This window comes from Aedes albopictus, chromosome 1 (genome assembly GCF_035046485.1).
Source record: "Aedes albopictus strain Foshan chromosome 1, AalbF5, whole genome shotgun sequence".
Taxonomy (NCBI): domain Eukaryota; kingdom Metazoa; phylum Arthropoda; class Insecta; order Diptera; family Culicidae; genus Aedes; species Aedes albopictus.
Genome location: NC_085136.1, coordinates 241,917,951 through 241,939,895, shown reverse-complemented (window position 1 = coordinate 241,939,895; position 21,945 = coordinate 241,917,951). Strand labels below are relative to the sequence as shown.

At 40.8% G+C, this 21,945-nt stretch overlaps 1 protein-coding gene across 2 annotated transcripts in view; it reads left to right on the top strand.

The window, feature by feature from the left end:
• LOC109425306 (zinc finger C2HC domain-containing protein 1C) overlaps positions 1-21,945 on the top strand; it is a 256,497-nt gene that overhangs the window by 130,934 nt on the left and 103,618 nt on the right. Inside the window, exon 1 of one of the 2 annotated variants that reach the window (XM_062846514.1) lies at positions 4,428-4,728. The exons of the other annotated variant lie outside the window; for it this stretch is intronic. Coding sequence (XP_062702498.1) covers positions 4,546-4,728 — 183 coding nt within the window. The 5' untranslated portion in view covers positions 4,428-4,545. Of the gene's footprint in view, positions 1-4,427; positions 4,729-21,945 lie in introns of those variants that run through there. 2 annotated transcript variants of the gene reach the window in all.

Genomic DNA, 21,945 nt, shown 5'->3' with positions numbered 1-21,945 from the left:
TTCTGACAGGAATTCATTGGAATTTCGACAGGAATTCATTGGAATTCCGACAGGAGTTCATTGCAATTCCGACAGGAATTCATTGGAGTTCTGACAGGAATTCATTGGAATTCCGACAGGAGTTCATTGCAATTCCGACAGGAATTCATTGGAGTTCTGACAGGAATTCATTGGAATTCCGACAGGAATTCATTGGAATTCCGACAGGAATTCATTGGAATTCCGACAGGAATTCATTGGAATTCTGACAGGAATTCATTGGAATTCCGACAGGAATTTATTGGAGTTCTGACAGGAATTCATTGGAATTCCGACAGGAATTCATTGGAATCCCGAGAGGAATTCATTGGAATACCGACAGGAATTCATTGGAGTTCTGACAGGAATTCATTGGAATTTCGACAGGAATTCATTGGAATTCCGACAGGAGTTCATTGCAATTCCGACAGGAATTCATTGGAGTTCTGACAGGAATTCATTGGAATTCCGACAGGAGTTCATTGCAATTCCGACAGGAATTCATTGGAGTTCTGACAGGAATTCATTGGAATTCCGACATGAATTCATTGGAATTCCGACAGGAATTCATTGGAATTCCGACAGAAATTCATTGGAATTCCGACAGGAATTCATTGGAATTCCGACAGGAATTTATTGGAGTTCTGACAGGAATTCATTGGAATCCCGAGTGGAGTTCATTGGAATACCGACAGGAATTCATTGGAATATCGACAGGAATTCATTGGAATACCGACAGGAATTCATTGGAATTCCGACAGGAATTCATTGGAGTTCTGACAGGAATTCATTGGAATTCCGACAGGAGTTCATTGCAATTCCGACAGGAATTCATTGGAGTTCTGACAGGAATTCATTGGAATTCCGACATGAATTCATTGGAATTCCGACAGGAATTCATTGGAATTCCGACAGAAATTCATTGGAATTCCGACAGGAATTCATTGGAATTCCGACAGGAATTTATTGGAGTTCTGACAGGAATTCATTGGAATCCCGAGTGGAGTTCATTGGAATACCGACAGGAATTCATTGGAATATCGACAGGAATTCATTGGAATACCGACAGGAATTCATTGGAATTCCGAGATAAGTTCATTTAAATTCCGAGATGAATTCATTTGAATTCCGAGATGAATTTATTGGAATTTCGACAGGAACCCGACAGCATTACGATCGGAATTTGAATTTCGTCAGGAATTCATTTGAAACCAGATAGAAATTCATCAGCATCCGAACAGGAATGGACTTATCCACCGATGAACCGAATTCATCGCGGTTCGAGAATTTTGACACTAGAGCGGGGCAGGACACTAGAGCCGACAGGAATTCATCGGAATTCCGACAGGAATTCATCGGAATTCCGACAGGAATTCATCGGAATTCCGACAGGAATTTATCGGAATTCCGACAGGAATTCATCGGAATTCCGACAGGAATTCATCGGAATTCCGACAGGAATTCATCGGAATTCCGACAGGAATTCATCGGAATTCCGACAGGAATTCATCGGAATTCCGACAGGAATTCATCGGAATTCCGACAGGAATTCATCGGAATTCCGACAGGAATTCATCGGAATTCCGACAGGAATTCATTGGAAATCCGACAGGAATTCATTGGAATTCCGACAGGAATTCATTGGAATTCCGACAGGAATTCATTGGAATTCCGACAGGAATTCATTGGAATTCCGACAGGAATTCATTGGAATTCCGACAGGAATTCATCGGAATTCCGACAGGAATTCATTGGAATTCCGACAGGAATTCATTGGAATTCCGACAGGAATTCATCGGAATTCCGACAGGAATTCATTGGAATTCCGACAGGAATTCATCGGAATTCCGACAGGAATTCATCGGAATTCCGACAGGAATTCATCGGAATTCCGACAGGAATTCATCGGAATTCCGACAGGAATTCATCGGAATTCCGACAGGAATTCATTGGAATTCCGACAGGAATTCATCGGAATTCCGACAGGAATTCATTGGAATTTCGACAGGAATTCATTGGAATTCCGACAGGAATTCATTGGAATTCCGACAGGAATTCATTGGAATTCCGACAGGAATTCATTGGAATTCCGACAGGAATTCATTGGAATTCCGACAGGAATTCATTGGAATTCCGACAGGAATTCATTGGAATTCCGACAGGAATTCATTGGAATTCCGACAGGAATTCATTGGAATTCCGACAGGAATTCATTGGAATTCCGACAGGAATTCATTGGAATTCCGACAGGAATTCATTGGAATTCCGACAGGAATTCATTGGAATTCCGACAGGAATTCATTGGAATTCCGACAGGAATTCATTGGAATTCCGACAGGAATTCATTGGAATCCCGAGAGGAATTCATTGGAATACCGACAGGAATTCATTGGAGTTCTGACAGGAATTCATTGGAATTTCGACAGGAATTCATTGGAATTCCGACAGGAGTTCATTGCAATTCCGACAGGAATTCATTGGAGTTCTGACAGGAATTCATTGGAATTCCGACAGGAGTTCATTGCAATTCCGACAGGAATTCATTGGAGTTCTGACAGGAATTCATTGGAATTCCGACAGGAATTCATTGGAATTCCGACAGGAATTCATTGGAATTCCGACAGGAATTCATTGGAATTCCGACAGGAATTCATTGGAATTCCGACAGGAATTTATTGGAGTTCTGACAGGAATTCATTGGAATTCCGACAGGAATTCATTGGAATCCCGAGAGGAATTCATTGGAATACCGACAGGAATTCATTGGAGTTCTGACAGGAATTCATTGGAATTTCGACAGGAATTCATTGGAATTCCGACAGGAGTTCATTGCAATTCCGACAGGAATTCATTGGAGTTCTGACAGGAATTCATTGGAATTCCGACAGGAGTTCATTGCAATTCCGACAGGAATTCATTGGAGTTCTGACAGGAATTCATTGGAATTCCGACATGAATTCATTGGAATTCCGACAGGAATTCATTGGAATTCCGACAGAAATTCATTGGAATTCCGACAGGAATTCATTGGAATTCCGACAGGAATTTATTGGAGTTCTGACAGGAATTCATTGGAATCCCGAGTGGAGTTCATTGGAATACCGACAGGAATTCATTGGAATATCGACAGGAATTCATTGGAATACCGACAGGAATTCATTGGAATTCCGAGATAAGTTCATTTAAATTCCGAGATGAATTCATTTGAATTCCGAGATGAATTTATTGGAATTTCGACAGGAACCCGACAGCATTACGATCGGAATTTGAATTTCGTCAGGAATTCATTTGAAACCAGATAGAAATTCATCAGCATCCGAACAGGAATGGACTTATCCACCGATGAACCGAATTCATCGCGGTTCGAGAATTTTGACACTAGAGCGGGGCCGTTCCAATCAGAATTGGTCGATTCTGATTGGAACAGACCCCGCTCTAGTGTCAAAATTCTCGGACCGCGATGAATTTGGTTCATCGGTGGATCAGTGAATCAAAATTCAACCGTCGCGCAACAATAATGACAATGTCGCAACCTGTATTTGTTGCGACAAACAAACCCATGTGACATAAGTTTGTCCCAACTTGAAAATAATGGGATTAACATCGTACACCACGAGTTTAGAGATTTTTAAGCCTTGCATTGCGATTTTCGAACGGTAACTTCGAGTCGGTAAACACTGCAACTCTGGTGAAGCTCTATCATCAAACAGTTTCGACTTTTTGTTAGCAATAATTGATTATTCACGAGTTGAAAAGTACGCAACAAATTCAGCTTCCGTTTTGTCTGCAACAAAAAATTTCGAGATCATGTCATTATCTGTTACCAGTAGGGATAAAGAGTAATCGTCGCACCTTCTTTGTTGCTTGTTTTGTGCTTCTTTTGTCTGACAATTCTCTTCACTGCGGTGGATAAGTCCATTTGTCAAATTTTTTACCGAAATTCATCTGAATCTCGACAAGAGTTCATATGAATCCGAAATCTCAACTTCAGTGGTGTTGTGCTCAAGTGGGTGTTATTCGCCACAACTGGCAGCGCTGGTCCCATTGATGGACACAAATCCAAACATTGACCCCCACCCACTCAATCCCTATCAAGCATAGCATTGACCGACCACCACCCCTTCGACGTTGATTGACTAAACAACACAAGCACAAAAACGACCCCTGAAAACGCCATCTGATAGATAAACTCGCGTTGTAATTTCCATTTTCCTCGTGCTTCACAAACCCCTGGATGTATGCAAATGTTTCCGCTTCTTTGAACGACTACATATCCAGGATGGATAATTATCAACGGGCAACATGTGGCCCCTCACACACTGCAGCAATGATAATCGCAGATCACCGCCGCTCGGCCGCTGGTCAACCGGACGCGCGGGACGGACGTGGACAGTCCGCCGGTACCCTCGGAACGAGACAGTCGTGATGTGATGGTCGTCGGGGCCACTCGCGGATGCGTGTGTTGGTTCGCGTGACGTGTTCGATCGATTTTGTAGTGCACAGTAGTGACCATAGAAGTTCCCGCCCATGCAAAACAACAATAACAGCAACACCATTGATAACAACAGTAGTGGAAGTGCATCGTCCTTGCTCAGTCGAGGAACGATAGTCAACGGTGCTGTCAGTATCAGCTTGGGCGACTCCTGGACCGGACGGAGTCTGCTGGAGGCACTGGGACGAGTTGGACCGCTCGGGGGGAATTTTGCGGATGTAAGTTCAGTTTATGAATCACCTAACTCAGAACTCAGGGGCTGTCCATAAACCACGTGGTCATTTTTTTGGAACTTCTCAACCCCACCACCACCACCCCCCCCCCCCCCCCCGCGTGGTCATTTGTCCATACAAATTTTTTTTTTCGTCCATACAAAATGGTCATTGGCCGAACCCCCCCCCCCCCCCCCCCTCATGACCACGTGGTTTATGGACAGCCCCTCACGAGTAATGAAATTGACAGCAAGCAGTAATATAGATGAACACGTGACCCAGAGATCCAATACTTTTGGGAACTCGGGCTATCCATAGTTGCTTTTATCACTCTTGTATGCTTCTCAAGGAAACAGTAGGTGTCTCTAATATTCCATAGCTCTGTGCGGTCGGTGCTATCGTATATACGATATCGCATATGCCGCCAAAGTCGACGGATAGATGATGCGTTAGTACCTGGTATTCATGGCATTTAAAAAAAATTGCCGTACGGTGAAGATCTGACCCACTGTCGAACGGCCATCAGAGAAACCAGCTTGATGATGCCACACGAATTCATTTGTTTTAGGTTACATTACATACATTTATTTGTTCAACATCATTAAGACAAGACATAATCAACAATAGTACGCCACAATACTCGGTTTGTAGCTGCCGCTCTCCATCCTCGGTCGCGCCCAATGCTCGCCAAGTCACGCTCCACCTGGTCCGCCCATCGTGCTCTCTGCGCTCCGCGCCTTCTTGTGCCAACCGGATCAGCTGCAAACACCAGCTTTGCAGGGTTATTGTCCGGCATTCTTGCAACATGCCCTGCCCACCGTATCCTTCCAGCTTTGGCCACCTTCTGGATGCTGGGTTCGCCGTAAAGTGCAGCGAGCTCGTGGTTCATCCTTCTCCGCCACACACCGTTCTCCTGCACACCGCCGAAGATCGTTCTTAGCACGCGTCGCTCGAAAACTCCGAGTGCTTGTAGGTCCTCCTCGAGCATGGTCCATGTCTCGTGCCCGTAGAGGATTACCGGTCTTATTAACGTTTTGTACATGGTGCATTTGGTGCGTGGGTGAATCTTTTTCGACCGCAGTTTCTTCTGGAGCCCGTAGTAAGCCCGACTTCCGTTGATGATGCGCCTCCGAATTTCACGGCTCACGTTGTTGTCAGCCGTCAGTAAGGATCCGAGGTAGACGAATTCCTCCACCACCTCGAAAGTATCCCCGTCTATCGTAACATTACTACCCAGACGGATCCGGTCGTTTTCGGTTCCGCCTACCAGCATGTACTTTGTTTTTGAGGCATTCACCACCAGTCCGACCTTTGCTGCTTCGCGTTTCAGGCGGGTGTACAGTTCTGCCACCGTTCCAAATGTTCTAGCGATAATGTCCATGTCGTCCGCAAAGCACACAAATTGACCAGATTTTATGAAAATCGTTCCCCGGCTGTTGAGTTCGGCTCGTCGCATCACACCTTTCAGCGCGATGTTGAAGAGTAGACATGAGAGTCCGTCACCTTGTCGCAGTCCTCGGCGAGATTCGAATGAACTGGATAATTCACCCGAAACGCTTACGCAGTTTTGCACACCGTCCATCGTTGCTTTAATCAGTCTAGTCAGCTTCCCAGGAAAGCCGTTTTCGTCCATGATTTTCCATAGCTCTGCGCGGTCGATACTATCGTATGCCGCTTTGAAGTCGATGAACAGGTGGTGCGTTGGGACCTGGTATTCACGGCATTTCTGGAGAATTTGCCGTACGGTAAAGATCTGGTCCGTTGTCGACCGGCCGTCGATGAAGCCGGCTTGATAACTTCCCACGAACTCATTTGTTTTAGGTGACAGACGACGGAAGATGATCTGGGATAGCACTTTGTAGGCAGCATTCAAAATAGTGATCGCCCTGAAGTTCTCACATTCCAAATGGTCGCCTTTCTTGTGAATGGGGCAGATTACCCCTTCCTTCCACTCCTCCGGTAGCTGTTTGGTTTCCCAGATCCTGACTATCAGCCGATGCAGACAGGTGGCCAACTTTTCTGGGCCCATCTTGATGAGTTCAGCTGCGATACCATCCTTACCAGCTGCTTTGTTGGTTTTGAGCTGGTGAATGGCATCCTTAACTTCCCTCAGCGTGGGAGTTGGTTCATTTCCGTCCTCCGCTGCACTGGCGTCGTCGTTCCTTCCGTTGTCGTGGGCTCCCGTGCCTACGTTCTCCACGCCGTTCAGGTGCTGATCGAAGTGCTGCTTCCACCTTTCGATCACCTCACGTCCGTCCGTCAAGAGGCCTCCGTCTTTATCCCTGCATATTTCGGCTCGCGGCACGAAGCCGTTGCGGGATGCGTTAAGCTTCTGATAGAACTTCTGTGTTTCTTGGGAACGGCACAGCAGTTCCATTTCTTCACACTCCGCTTCTTCCAGGCAGCGCTTTTTCTCCCGAAAGAGGCGGGTCTGCTGTTTCCGCTTCTGTTTGTAACGTTCCACGTTCTGTCGAGTCGCTTGCTGCAGCATTACCGCCCTAGCTGCGTTCTTCTCCTCCAAACCCGTTCTGCACTCTTCGTCGAACCATTCGTTCCGTCAATTCCGTTCCACGTACCCGATGGTGCTCTCGGCTGCGTCGTTGATGGCTGCTTTCACTGTACTCCAGCAGTCCTCTAGAGGGGCCTCATCGAGCTCGCCCTCGTCTGGCAACGCGGCTTCGAGGTTCTGCGCGTATGCTGAGGCGACATCCGGTTGCTTCAGTCGCTCTAGGTTGTACCGTGGCGGTCGCCGGTACCCGTACATTGTTGATGACGGAGAGTATTGGGCGCAGTTTGACCATCACCAGATAGTGGTCGGAGTCGATGTTGGCGCCACGATAGGTCCTGACGTCGATAATGTCGGAGAAGTGCCGTCCGTCAATCAGAACGTGGTCGATTTGAGATTCCGTCTGCTGTGGTGATCTCCAGGTGTAACGATAAGGGAGGCTGTGTTGGAAAAAGGTGCTCGTATGGCCATATTTTTGGAGGCGGCGAAATCAATGAGTCGTAGGCCGTTTTCGTTCGTCTGCTGGTGGGCGCTGAACTTACCAATCGTCGGTCTGAATTCCTCCTCCTGGCCTACCTGAGCGTTCAAATCTCCTATGATGATCTTGACGTCGTGGCTTGGGCAGCGATAGTACTCGCGTTCGAGCTGCGCGTAAAATGCGTCCTTGTCATCATCAGTACTTCCGGAGTGTGGGCTGTGCACGTTTATTATGCTGAAGTTGAAGAATCGGCCCTTGATCCTCAACCTGCACATTCTTTCGTCGATTGGCCACCAACCGAACACGTGCCTCTGCATATCACCCATCACGATGAAAGCTGTTCCCAGCTCGCGTGTGTTGCCGCAGCTCTGGTAGATGGTATGATTACCTCTAAACGTTCGCACCATGGATCCTGTCCAACACACCTCCTGCAGCGCTACGATGCCGAACCCGCGGTCCTTCAGTAGACCGGCGAGTATGCGGGTGCTCCCAATGAAGTTGAGAGATCGGCAGTTCCACGTACCGAGTTTCCAATCGCAAGTCCTTTTTGTTCGCTGGGGTCGTTGCCGTTGGTCTCGGTTCGTATTATTCTGTTGCTGATTTTCCATTACAATGGTTTTTTACGGCTGGCTCGTAGGGCCTGACACCAATCCCCTACTTTCCGGAGGACCATAGTGCACAGTTGAGCTTAGAGTCCTTCCCTGGCACTCGGACGTAGATCAGCCGCCCCTAACATGGGGATCAGACGCTGTTGTGAGCCGCTCCTCCTGGAGAACAGACGCTCAGGTTTGCCGAAGCAAACCACCCTTCCCTGTCAGCCTACGACCAAAGTTCCCACCGGGATTGGTTCCCCGATCTTCCCTAAGGTTGCTCATAGTTTCCGGCTGGTACCGCGTGGAGGTAGGGATAGGAGTTGCTAGGCAGAGGCTAGTGGATCACAATGGGATCTGAATTTCGCAGCATACCCAGCCTTTACCGTGCCTTTGTTTTAGGTTACAGATGACGAAAATGATCTGTGGTACCACTTTGTAGGTGGCATTTAAAATGGCGATCGCTCTGAAGTTCTTACATTCTAAACGATAAGACTTCTTGTGATGCACAAATTGTTTATGAGGTACGTTCCCTTTGTCCCCAGTGCCTGCATTCACCGCGACATTCAAGTGCTAGCGGAAGTGCCGCTTCCACCTTTTACCTTACGGCCTTTTCAGCCTTTTGTAATTTCCTCCTTTTGTAGTTTCAGCCTTATGTTGCACTTTCTTGATTTCAGCCTTTCGTATTCAGCCTTTTTGTGCATTCAGCCTTATGTTACCATCCCGGATTTCATAATTCCGAATTTCGCCATCACGTGGCGCTGGTGTACACAGTTACTACGAGCACTTCCAAATGATGGATTGCATAGCTTTGAACTATTCTACCACGTGGCGCTAGTATACATAATTACTTCAGGTACAACAGTGGTTTTTTCGGCTTTCAGTCTGTTAAGCGATTGAAACAAAAATTTCTTACGCCCGACGTTTCAATGGGCTATGCCATCTTTTTCAAGGGTTAAGAACATTTTTCGTTTTTCATCTGGAGGTTCAATCTTTGCGCGAAAACTTGTCAACATATTATGGTTCATCAATTTCTATTGGATTTGTTACATAGAACGGGAAGAAACCTGAACACTGGACTACACTATCTTTCTTCGTCCTAAAACTATAGAAATTGATGAATTATACTATGTTGACATGTTTTCACGCAAAGATTGAACCTCCAGACGAAAAACGAAAAATGTTCTTAACCCTTGAAAAAGATGGCATAGCCCATTGAAACGTCGGGCGTAAGAAAGAAAGTTTCTTTTCAATTGCTTAACAGACTGAAAGCCGAAACCACCACCCCCCCCCCCCCCCCCCTGTGAATTTCGAAACAGTCGATTGCATCTACGTACTTCAGGTACAACGTTGTTGAGATATAACAAGAAATTAAATTCAGGTGATCTTCCAAAGACTCCATGGGAATTTCACCAGGAATTTCTTCAGGAAATCTTTTAGGGATTCTTTCGAACCAGCCAAGGGCTGAATGTCTTTCTAATAAATATAAATCAATCAATCGATCAATCAATCCTTCGGGGTTTTTGTACAAACTTTTCCAGTGATTCCCAAAGAGATTCCTTTAGGAAATTCCTGTGGGAATCCCTGCTTCAAGTATTTCTGCAGGACTTCCCCCACAGATTTTTTTCAGTGATTTTTATACAAGAGATTCCCAAGGAGATTTTCAAAAATTCTTCTAGCAATTTCTTCCGAACTCTTCAAGAGATATCTTGGGAAATTCCTCTAGGGATTCCACTGCGAACTTCACTGGAGACTTTTTTAAGGATTGATTCCATTGGGAGTTTTTCCAGGGATTTCTCCATTTATTCTTCCAGGGATTCCTTTTTGCATGTTTCTTGAGTTTTTTTGTTTAGGACTTGCCCTCCAACGTTTTTTTGAGAAATTTCACCAGGGGTTCTTTTGGAAATTCCTACAAAGATTCCTAGGGAAAAACCTACTGAGATTTATTCGAGAAGTCCTCCAATGATTCCATCAGGAACTCCTACAGGGATCCTTCAAGAGTTTTTACATTGATTTTTCTAGAATTCTTACAGGGATTACTTTGAGCATTCTCTTGAGGATCCATTCTCGAGAGATTCCTTAGCGAATGGCTCAAAGGGTTTTTCTGCAATTCCCACAGGGATTCATCCAGAGATTGAATTAGGAATATCTCCAGGGATTCCTTTGAGAACTACTCCATGGATTCTTTCAAGAATTACAATATGGATTTCATCGGTTTTTTTTTTCTAGAGATTCCTTCGAAAATTCATCCAGGGATTTCTCCATTGATTCCAGGAGTTCCTCCGAGAATTTCCCGAAGGATTTTTCAGTTTTTTTTTCGGTAATTACTTCGAAAATTTCCTCAGATATTCCTTTGATAATTTCTGCAGTGAACTTGGGATTTTCCTCCATGGATTGTTTCTGTAATTCTTTTAAAGATTATGTGTGAAATTTCTGTAGGGAATCCTTCTGTCATTTTCAGCTGGAATCCTTCGGGAATTTCTCCAGAGATTCCTTTTAGAATTGAGCCAGAGATTTCTTCAGAAATACTTCCGGGGGTTCCCTCGAGAATCCTTTCAAAAATTCCTTCAGTTAATCCTTTGGCGATTTTTTTGGGGTTTTCTCAAATTCTAAAAAAATCTTCCAGGAAACAATATCTTGTATTTATTTATTTGTTCTACTTTATTCGTTGTATAATAATTTGCTGCAACACAGCGACATTTGCAAAATATCTTTGCTTACATTTTTGCATACGTGTACACAACATAAGTATGCGTAAAGTGTCTATTTAATCCCATCTGAAGGAGATTTGGCTTGTGAAAAGAAGCAAATCATATGCGATAGTGGAATCAAGTTCAGTTCTAAGCCATCAGGCGAGGGAGATGGTTAAGTGGATATACATAGCTCGGAGGAATAGAAGTACCCATCTAGTGGATTTAGAGTCGTGGGTTCGCTTCCCACCGGAGCCCGAGAACTTGTTTTTGAAATTTTAATCGCAATTGGTACTTGAATGTCAACGCATTTATATCTCAATGGATTCCTCCGGGAAAACCTCAAGGGATGCCTCTGGGAATTCCGCCAAGGATTTCTCTGAGAATTCCTTAAAGGACACTTCTGGGAATTCCTCCAGCGATTCCATCGAGAATTTCGTCTTCCAGTGATTATTTCAGTAATTCTTCCAGGAATACCCTGTGGAATTTGTCCAAAGATTTCTACAGTAATTCCTGCAGTGATTCTTTTGGGAGTTCTTTCGAAAATAACTCCAGAGGATTCTTTGTGAATTCCTCCGAGGATTCCTCCGTGAGTTCTTTAAGGGATTCTGCAGTAAATTTCTCCTCTCGATATATCTATAGAGATACCTTTAAAATTTCCCCAGGAATTTCTTCGGGGAAATACTTTATAGATTCTTTCCGGGTTTTATTCACAAACTCTTCTTTCAGGGATTTTTCTGAAAATGACTTCAGTGTTTTCTTAGGGAATTCCTCTAAGCATCCTTCTGGAGAATGTTTTTGGGAATCCCCACAGAGATTTTTCTAGGGATTCTTCAAGAAATTCTTTTAGAGATTTTTCAAAATTCTTCAACTCATTGCTTTCGTCCAGCGATTTCTTATGAAATCCATTCAGGGGTTCTTCCGGGAGTTCCTTCATAGCTTTATGAATTTCTACGGAGTTGCATACTCCAGTGATTCCTTTGCAAAACTTTTTAAAGACTTCTCTTGGAATTCCACCAGGGTTTCTTTAAAGGATTCCTTCAACGATTTTTTTAAGGAATTTCTTCCTTGGGATTTCTTCCAAAGATTCCGTCGACATTATTGGATGATTTCTTCGGGAATTGGAACTCCTTACGGGATTTCTTCGTGCATTCTTCCAGGGATTCCGAGGCGTTCTCTATGAATTCAAGGGATTCTTTCCATTGGAAATTCCTCCAGGAAATTGTTTAGGGATTCCTTATTAAATTCCCTCTGTGGATTATTTTGGGAATTCCTTCGTGACTACATCAAGAAACACCCTCAGGATTTTTTAGAGATTCGGGAATTCCTCAAAGGATTCTTCGTTACACATCCTTAAGTAATTCCTTTGCGAAATGCTTCAGGAATTTGTTTTCAATTCCTCCGGAGTTTCTTTAAGGGATTCTATAAGGGATTTCATTCCTTCAGGGATTATTTTGGGATTATTTTCCAAATTGAGGATTTTTGGGGATTTTGAAGTTGATTCCGCCCGGAACCATCCAGTGATTCTTTCAAAAATCCCGCTACCAAATTTTACCGGTAGTTACTTTAAGGATTCCTTCAGGCAGTTTTAAAGTTATTTCTTCAGAGGATTTGGTAATTTCCTCCATTAATTCTTTCTGTAATTTTAACGATAAATGCTTCGAGGATTCCTCCGGGATTTGCTCCTACAATAATTCGAGAATTCTCCCGGGAAACAATATCTTGTAGCATATTTTTTCTAATTTGTTCATTGTACAATAATTTGCTGCAATATCCTCAAAGTATGCATGAGAAATTCATTAGTAAAGTTTTGAAGTAATAAATAAAAACACCTTCAATACATAGGAGATTTTTTTAGTGGTTCTGTTCTAAACTCCTTCAGAAATTTCTCGTAATACCTCCAAGAATTCCTTCGAGATCTTATCCGGAGAATCTTGTAACATATTATCCACCCAACTCTCATTGCAATGACCTGATTCAGAATCTCACACATTCCTGAGTTTAGTTTTAAAATAAGAAATTTAAAATCTTCTTAAAATTTAAAAAAAGAAGAAAAGAAAACTTAGTTACCTTTCAGAAAAGAAAAATTATTTAAACAGATTTCCACCTAAATTTGTCAAGAGATCCAGAAAGCTTTTCCAATAATTTTGCTGAAACACTCAACATAAAATCAATCTTCTGACGTTTTACTAGGGAAATCTCTGAGTTCATGCTGTAGGATTTTCTGTAGATATTCTTAGAGAATGCTTTGAAAGTTTCTGAAAAAAATCCCTGGAAGTATTCTAGATTTTAGATAATTCCATAATATGATGCATTCCTAGCGAAATCCTTTGATTTTATTTTCCATATGGTGTATTCTAGATATATTAAAGCCTGTATCCGCAATAATCGGGACACAGAAATATGGCTGTAACTCTGCAATAGATACGTTAAAATTGCTCAAATTTTGCCTCTTAAGATGTTCATTTCACCTGCAAAATTTCATGTGAATCGGTGAAGTACATTTTGTTGCAGCAATGAAATAGTAGAACGCGAGCAATTGAACTTTGTACAACCCCTGGTTTAGCTTGTCAGCGCTGTAACTTTTGAATTTGATAAAGGAAATGGCTGAAATTTTTAACACAAGCCTCTCAATCTACTATACTTGCATAGGCAAAATTTCAAAAAAAAATCGATGCACTATCAACAATTTTATAGTCGAAACATATATTGGGGCTCACCGTGATTTTAGCCCTTCAGACAACAATTAGTGAGCACCTCTTATTGTTTCGATTGTATTGTTGAAAGTACTACACCAAAAATCATCAAATTTTGCAGGCATAATATACACATAATCAACTACCTTCTGTGAAAATTTTATGAAAATTGGCAGAGACATTCAAAAGTTATGAATAGGCAAACATCGCACTCAAAAAACATGGAACATTTCCACTAAAACTATCCCCTATCAACACCAGTAACTTTCAATCCAATTGATAAAGGTTGATGAATTTTAGCAAGAAAGTGTCTCTATAAGTATCATAACTGCTCACGAAGTTTCATAATTATCCTCACAGAATTTTGAATTGTAGCGGAAAAGAACCATCTAGTATGCGAATGAAAATTGGTGATAATTGTACAAAATCTTAAAAACCACGTCTGTTTTTTTCTCATGCGCAGTTAAAATTAATGCATCGATTTTTATGAAATTTTGCACAAATAATAGACATACACCAAAGAGCTCTCAGTTAACTTTTGGCCAACTTTTATTTATTCAGTACAGAGTTACTGCCGTACTTCTGTGTCCCGATTATTGCGGATACAAGCTTTAATCTAAAAATTCCTGAAAATGTCGCCTGAGAAATTCCTTAAGTTATTAATAAAAAGATTATTTGCGTATTCCTGAAGTGTAATTTAAATGTACTCCAGGAATACGCAAATTTCAGTTATAGTAAGTATTTCTGAGAAAATCCCCGAACGTATTTTCGTGGAATCCTTGGATGCTGCCCTGGAAAAAATCTTCAATGTATTCTTAAACATACATGGTGGTATTCCTTGAGAAATAATTGTAAGTATTCCTTTGCAAATTCTTCAAGGAATTCCTTAAGAAATTGCTTGATGTATGCCACAAGAATTCCTCGAAGGTGTTCCTAAAGGAATTAAAATATTATTAAAGACAGCACATTATGGCGAAACTGGAAGCATTTCCTCATTTTTTGATTTCTGATGTTTTATTAAATAACGAAGTAATATTTTCAAAATCGGTTTTCGTGCACATGTAGAGTATGGATCAGGGTATCTTCTGATTTTTTACGCGGTTTTTGCAGAAACCATTTTTGAACAAAATTTCACTAAAAAATGGTTTCTGCAAAAACGAAAAACATTTTCTACCGCGTAAAATTCAGAAGATACCCTGAACCATACTCTACATGTGCACGAAAACCGATTTTAAAAATATTGCTTCGTTATTCAATAAAAAATCAAAAACCAAAAAAATGAGGAAATGCTTCCAGTTTCGCCTTAATCGAAAAAACCGTTTCTTATGAATATTTTTTTCAAAATTTGTAATGGTTTTTTATTGTTAGACCTTTTTCAGTAATGCTAAAGTAGAAATGGCGGCGAACTCATGATGCAAATCGCACGAAATCGTTTATGCAAAATTTGAGATCAATAAAAAATACAAACAATAGTCAATCATCGAATTCAAATGAATCGCTCAGTTTCTTGGAAGTAGCCAACAAGGTTAAAGCCATTTGTTTTGTTATTGGAATCCTTTAAGGACAAACGTCTTGCGGCTTTCCGCTTCAACAATGCATCAGAACTTCAGACGCACAAATTTCAAGAAGCAAGCTTCAAACAACAGTGAATTTCATTATTTTGTTCTTGCTCACTTGTAACAAGCTTGAAATAAGAAAATCAGGTGCGCTGGTTTTTTTTATGAAGAGATTTGTGCCCTCGAAATCGTGAGTAGGTCCCAAAATCGGCCATGTTGGGATTCTAACAACTTTGTCCTTAAAGGGTTGCTGTAAAAATTTCTGGATAGATTTCTGATGGAATATTACAAAAAATTGCACTGGAAAACTGCATATGTTCCTATCTGACAAACACAGAAAACATTTTTATCTCCTAAGGACAATTTTGTCAAAAAAAATCCCCTGTGGGAATCTGGCAATAACAACAATTACCCCAATAAAGTGTTCTATGGAAACAAAGTCGGGAGGTTAGTTCGATAGAAATCAGCAATTAATTTCCGACTCGAACCTTGAACTTGTACCCCTTGTACCGGACAAAACACTCAGCTAAATGAACAACTACCGCCGCACCACCACCTCCGGTCGGTGTAGAATATTCTCCACATGAAAGGGTTATTGATTTCTGATGAATGCGATGAATAATTCAGCGCAATGTTTGAACTGGAACTCTAATAACCGCAATTGGACAGTAGAGGGCACTACTTAGTACAGCTAGCTGCTGTATGCTGTTCGAACAGTAGTGCCAGTGCCGCAGTCATATCGATGCCCTACCATAATGACTCTATTAGGTGAAAAGGGTGTAGGGCGTTTTCGGCAGGGGTTTCTATTTTGAGAACCTTTCAGTCAGTTTCTGACCAATTGGTTTGATTTTTTTTGCATGCCAAACTTGATTGATTCCTCAAAAATTGTAGAACGCAATTGATTTGAAATTGACTGACGTATAGTGAAAAAGTACCTGAAATTGAGAAACCTGCCGAAATGGTCCTATACCATATAATATTTATCTATGTCCTGGTACGGTCGGTCATCACCGAATCTGGCTCTCGTAGGTCAAGAGTACGAGAGGACTATGAACTGTATAATTCCCGGAAAATAGCGTTTAGCATGTGGCCAATAAAATCGACCTAATAGTTAGGGTCAGTCGAAATTGTGGACCTTTTTTCGAAAACGTAACTCTGATGATGACCATTGCCACTGATTCAGTCACAGAAGATGCTAAAAGGTTCTGAGTAATGTGTACACACATATGAAATAGAAGCTTTCTCAAGTGCCGAAGTGGAGCGCAATGATTTACCATTACTTCGACGTTACATCAATCGATACCGGCGACAAACTTCATGGATACCTCTCGAGTCAACCGGAAGAATTTCCACTTAACTTTTTTTACACTCCTCCCCCGATTGGAGCATCCCAGATACTGGTTGGCTCTACACATCTCGCTACACGGTGTGACAAAAAGGTTAGATGTCCATGATATGCGTTTTTTTTTTTGAAATACTCTTCAAAATAAAATTAAAAAAAAACACAACAGAAAACAGAAAAAAATGCTGGAAAAAACAAACTGAAAGTGAAAGACGAGGTTCAGAGTCAAAATAGACTAAATATTATTAACACTCCAAATACCATGATAGGAAAAAATGGGAACTAAAAGTTTAAACAGCTCGTTCTCAGCCGTTTGTGATCCGATTTTAAAAAAAAACAGGGATCTTTTACCCATCTCTTCTTCTTTTATGTTTTGCAAAAAAAAATAATTTTAGGGATGCTCATTTTTCTCCCAGATTAGCGTGAGTAAGGTACTTTTTTTTTAAATCGTAATTTTTTATTTGCATGCCAAGTATTAGTGGTGGCCACGAAAAATGACTAGAAATCGGTATATTTTATAAAAAGGCATACTGTAGAGGTAGCATACGATTTGCGTAGCTATCTTGAACATCCCTAGCTACAAATGAACTCGATTCCCGACCGGCCAGTACTCTAGTAGGTACTCTTGATAAGCATCCTAGAAGGTTCGAGGCTTAAGCAAAGTGTTTTATATTGATTGGTACTACACTTTCACATATTCTGTATTGATCTAGATCTGCTGTAACTGATCTAGATAAGTTTAATTCAAGCCTAACTTTACCAAACAACGTATGTAACATATGTAAACAAAAAAGAGATTTTCTCATGATGCGCTGAATTTCGTTCAGGACTACTTGTATCACTCACCTTTGGGGGTAATTTGTGAAAAAATAGGCAGATTTTTCACGTTTTGGAAATGCTCAATGTATGAGCTGCTATGGGCACAGTGAACTTCCCCTTCGATTTTCTCCACTCGGAGATTTTGTTAGATACGGTGTTTGGTAAAGTTAGGCTTGAATTATTTGTATGACTCTCTAGAATACTCGAAATATGCATCCTAGCAGGTTGCAGTCTTCGTCAAAGTTATTTGGTTTGGTTAGTACTTCATTTTGACGTCTTCATTGTTGATCTGCTGTAAATGATCTGTAAATGATCTAGATAAGTTTTATTTTTCTATATGACTTTCTAGATTCCTCAATAGGCATCCTATAGACTGGCAGTCTTCGGCAAAGTTCTCTGGATTGGTTATTACTTCACTTTTTCGTCTGTGGTTTTGACCTAGATCTGCTGTAATTTATCTAGATAAGTTTTATTTTTCTACATGACTTTCTGGAGTTCTAGCTATGCATGCTAGAGGGTTGCAGTCTTCGGCAAAGTTCTCTGCGTTGGTTAGTACTTCACTTTTACCTCATCGGTTTTGATCTAGATCTGCTGTATTTTATCTAGATAAGTATTATTTGTTTAACTCACCCTGTACAGTTCAGTACATGCATCCTAGAGGGTTTCTGTCTTCGGCAAAGTTTACGGGACCGATTGGTATTGCACTTTCTCGTCTCCGTCTTTTGGTCTAGATCTGCTGTAAATGATCTAGGTAAGTTTTATTTTCGATATGACTTTCTGGAATTCTCGATATGCATCGAGTTCACACAATCGTAAAAGTTCACTGGATTGGTTGGTACAAAAATTGCCCGCTTTCGATTTTGATCTAGATCTGCTATAAGTGAAAAAATAAGTTATTTTTCTATATGATTTCCTGGAATTCTTTATATGCAAAGGGTTGCAATCTTGCACAAATTCAGCACTGAATTAATTGGTACCATACTTCTATGTCTTAAGTTTTGATATAGATCTGAAATATTTGATCTAGATCAATTTTATCTTTCAATACGATACTGTGAGGCTCTAAACATGCATCCTGGAAATTCGGAGTCTTCAGAGAAGTACAGGAAGTGTCAGAGAATCACAGTAGGATGCGCACACGTGGTTGATAGCAGGAACTTTTTGAGTTGCTTGTTTTCGATGTTGTCCTGTATAATTTAATTTGATCGGTGGAACTACGGCACCCGGCTAGAACATGTTTGATAAAATTAATGGTTGTGTGAATATAGTGGCAATTCTGCGGTTGGGTTGCGTTTTTCATGCACTTCAAGGGTTGATATTGATGATAAAAGTAGTTAATTCAATATCCTTTCAATGGCTGTGTATTAGACATGTTCACATTTTAGAAAATGTCTCGAATACCACTGGTCAAGTAAGCATCATAATTACCATGCCAAAATGAACTTCTGGTCAAATTTTCAGTTTGATTGATATAGAATTCGATGTGCTTCAAACCGATTTGGAAATTTCAGGCTTTTCTTCACCTTAAAAAATAATAACTATTGAACGGAAAGACATACAGTAAGGATTATAGCTCGAAATCAAAGCTTATCATATTCCATAAAAGTCGTCCATACATACTTGTACAATTCTTTCAAGTTTTGTCAGTAATAAATTGAGTTTTGTTCTAAGTGGTACCGAAAAATCTGTTATCTTGTAGTCAACATGGCCTGGTATGCATGGATCATCAATTATCCTATTTTAAGTATAAGGTGAGACTCTTTTAAAAACTGGATTATCAACAAAATTCGTGGCGATATTCTTATTAGGTTCATAAATACATTCTCCTACATATTCTTTGTATATCTCTTGGAAGATTTTCATAGCAATGTACGAATGACATTCTTGTTGGCATATATTCCATCAAATTTTCACGAAGGTCACGCAAAAAAGGTCCATCTTCAACCCACTTCCCCGCTAAAGTACGCATTTTGTATAGAACCACCTCTGCAAAAATCACACTTTTCGGAATCCCTCCCTCCTCAAAGCTTGGGGTAACTTATAAACGTTCCCTTTTCAGAAATAATTCCAAGAGTATTATTTATATAGTTATCCCAGAATTCTTTGACTTTTTTTTTTTTCTGTTCGGGTGAGCCACTGCGAGCAGTATTTAGATCTTTTGTGGCATTACCCGTATCCTTAGTATTTAGTGCATGTCGTACTACTCCATTGTCATTGAGAGGCAATGAAGCATCGATTTCTGTACAGTTCCTGTTTTGTTATACCAGAGGTGCAAGAAATCGATTGCGATGAAAAGGTCCCGTTATCATAGAGATTTAAATCCCAGTGAAAGAGCGCCCCTAATCAAACACAATCTATTTGAGTTCTGAGAAAAACAAAACAATGGTACTGATATTTATCCATGCATCGGAACTCTAGCCCCATTCATGTCTTGCTTCTAGTTTAGTCCCAGGACAACAAAGAAAAACCCGGGACTTTGGGCTAGTTGCAAAACTCTGTCAAATTTGAGAATGTGTTCTGCAATAAGAATGCACGTGAGTCCTTGAATTACCAGAACTTAACAGTCCTTGATAGGTTAGTACGCAGTTAGATACGTAAAGCATGTTTGTTTTCCTAACATCAAGTGTAGTCTCGGGTGGGCAAAGTCCGATTCTTTAACTATCAGCAAGGCAGAATAAATGCAATTTTTAGAAACTGTCACCAGTAACAAGGACTTTGTACCATGAATCCTTATTACCAAAACACATTACCCCAACTTGACAGACCGGATGTCACTAGGGTTCGGTTTGGTAGATCTTGAACCGTAACGCAACACATAAAGGCGATCTACCAACGTTACGGGCTCCGTTAAAGATCGAGCATATTTTAAACCCCCTCAACCATTCATCCCTCAGCACGGGTCGCCTGACACCTTGGATTGGGGTTCCCTGTTTAGTGGACTTTTACCCCCGGAACAGGTGGTCCGTAGTGTTATTCTTAGCCAATTGAGACAACCGCTACCGACACTACACAGCTATCTAGGCTGATCGGGAAGAGAAGTTAACATTGATGGTTAACTTCTAAACGAGCCCGTTCAGCCGCTATTCTTTGACTTAGGGGAACTTAACTTATTTTCGGCCGTTTTGTTCTCTTCATCACAGTTTTTTTTTTAAACCTATTGAAATCAAAATTTACCTCATATTTTTCTCAATCAAGCTATGATTCGACCAATTGCTTGAAGCATTGTGGCCGACAAAATCCCTTCATGACGAAGAGAACAAACCTGCTGATAATATCCTTGGTCAAGTATTCCTCCAGGCATTCTTTCAGGGATTCCTTTAAAAATATGTTCATGAATTCCTTCTGGATTTTTTTTCAGAACATCCTCCATGAATTTTGGTAAGAGGTTTCTCTTGGAATGTTTTCAAATATTTATCAATAAATCCTTGTAGGAATTCAATCAAGTGTTTCTGCGGGAGAGTTTTCAGCAATTTCTTCAGCAACTCTTTCTACAACTATTTCAGACAATTCCCTGAGATACTTTCACATAATCTTGCAGGGATTCGTTCAAGAATATCTTCAGGGGTTTCTTCAAGAATTTATTCAGAAATTCCTCCAAGGGTTGTTTTTTCGGAAATTCTTCCATGGACTCCATTAAAATCTTACTAAGGAATTCCTTCTTAAATATCACTTGAGACTCCTTCAGTGGTTTCAGGGTTTTTCATGCTTGTCAGTAAAAGATTACCTTAAACATTTTTTCATGGATTTTTGGTTAATTTCAGAATTTTCAGAAAATTTTCAGCGATTTGAGATATTCCTCCACAGATGTTTGCAGAAGTATTTTATGAAATAACGTAAACCATGTTGGAGTTACTCTTCGAGGGTTATCTGAGGGAAATATTTAAACAAATTCCTGGTGAGATTTAATTTTATTGAAACTATTTCAGAGATAATCGTTTGGAGCTCCAGGAAAAATCCTTGGTGAATCCCTGGAGGATCTCCTGAGATTCGTCACAAAAGTTCAGTAAATTGGTCGCAGTGGCTTAATTTCCCCAATAGAGAGGTAGAAGAAAAAACTCATGATTTTTTAGTAGAATTTTATGAAACATTTTTGGAAAAAAAAATCAAAGAAAAAATACTGGAGAAGTTTCTGAGAAAATCCTTGAAGGCATTTCTGAAGGACACCTTTGAGGAGTTTCTGAAAGAATCCTTGAAAAAAATCTTCGGAAATCCGTAAAGAAATTGCAGACAAAAGTACTAGAAGAAATCTTAAATAAACATCCTTATGAATTTTTGAAAGATGATTTCGAACAAACCCTGAAAGAACTCATGGACATACTTCTGGATTCTTGGAAGAATTTCTTGCGCAATGTCTGAATGACATTAGTGGATAAAATTCCCTGATACAATTTATCTAGAGGAGCTTGTGAAGTATTCTTAAAGAAATCGTCAAAATAAATACCTAAAATTGTTGTTTTTTTTAAGGAATCTCTTAAGCAATGGGTGGAAACCTGGAGAATGCTGTGCAGTAATTTCAAGAAGAATATTTCGAGATATTCCTGGAGAA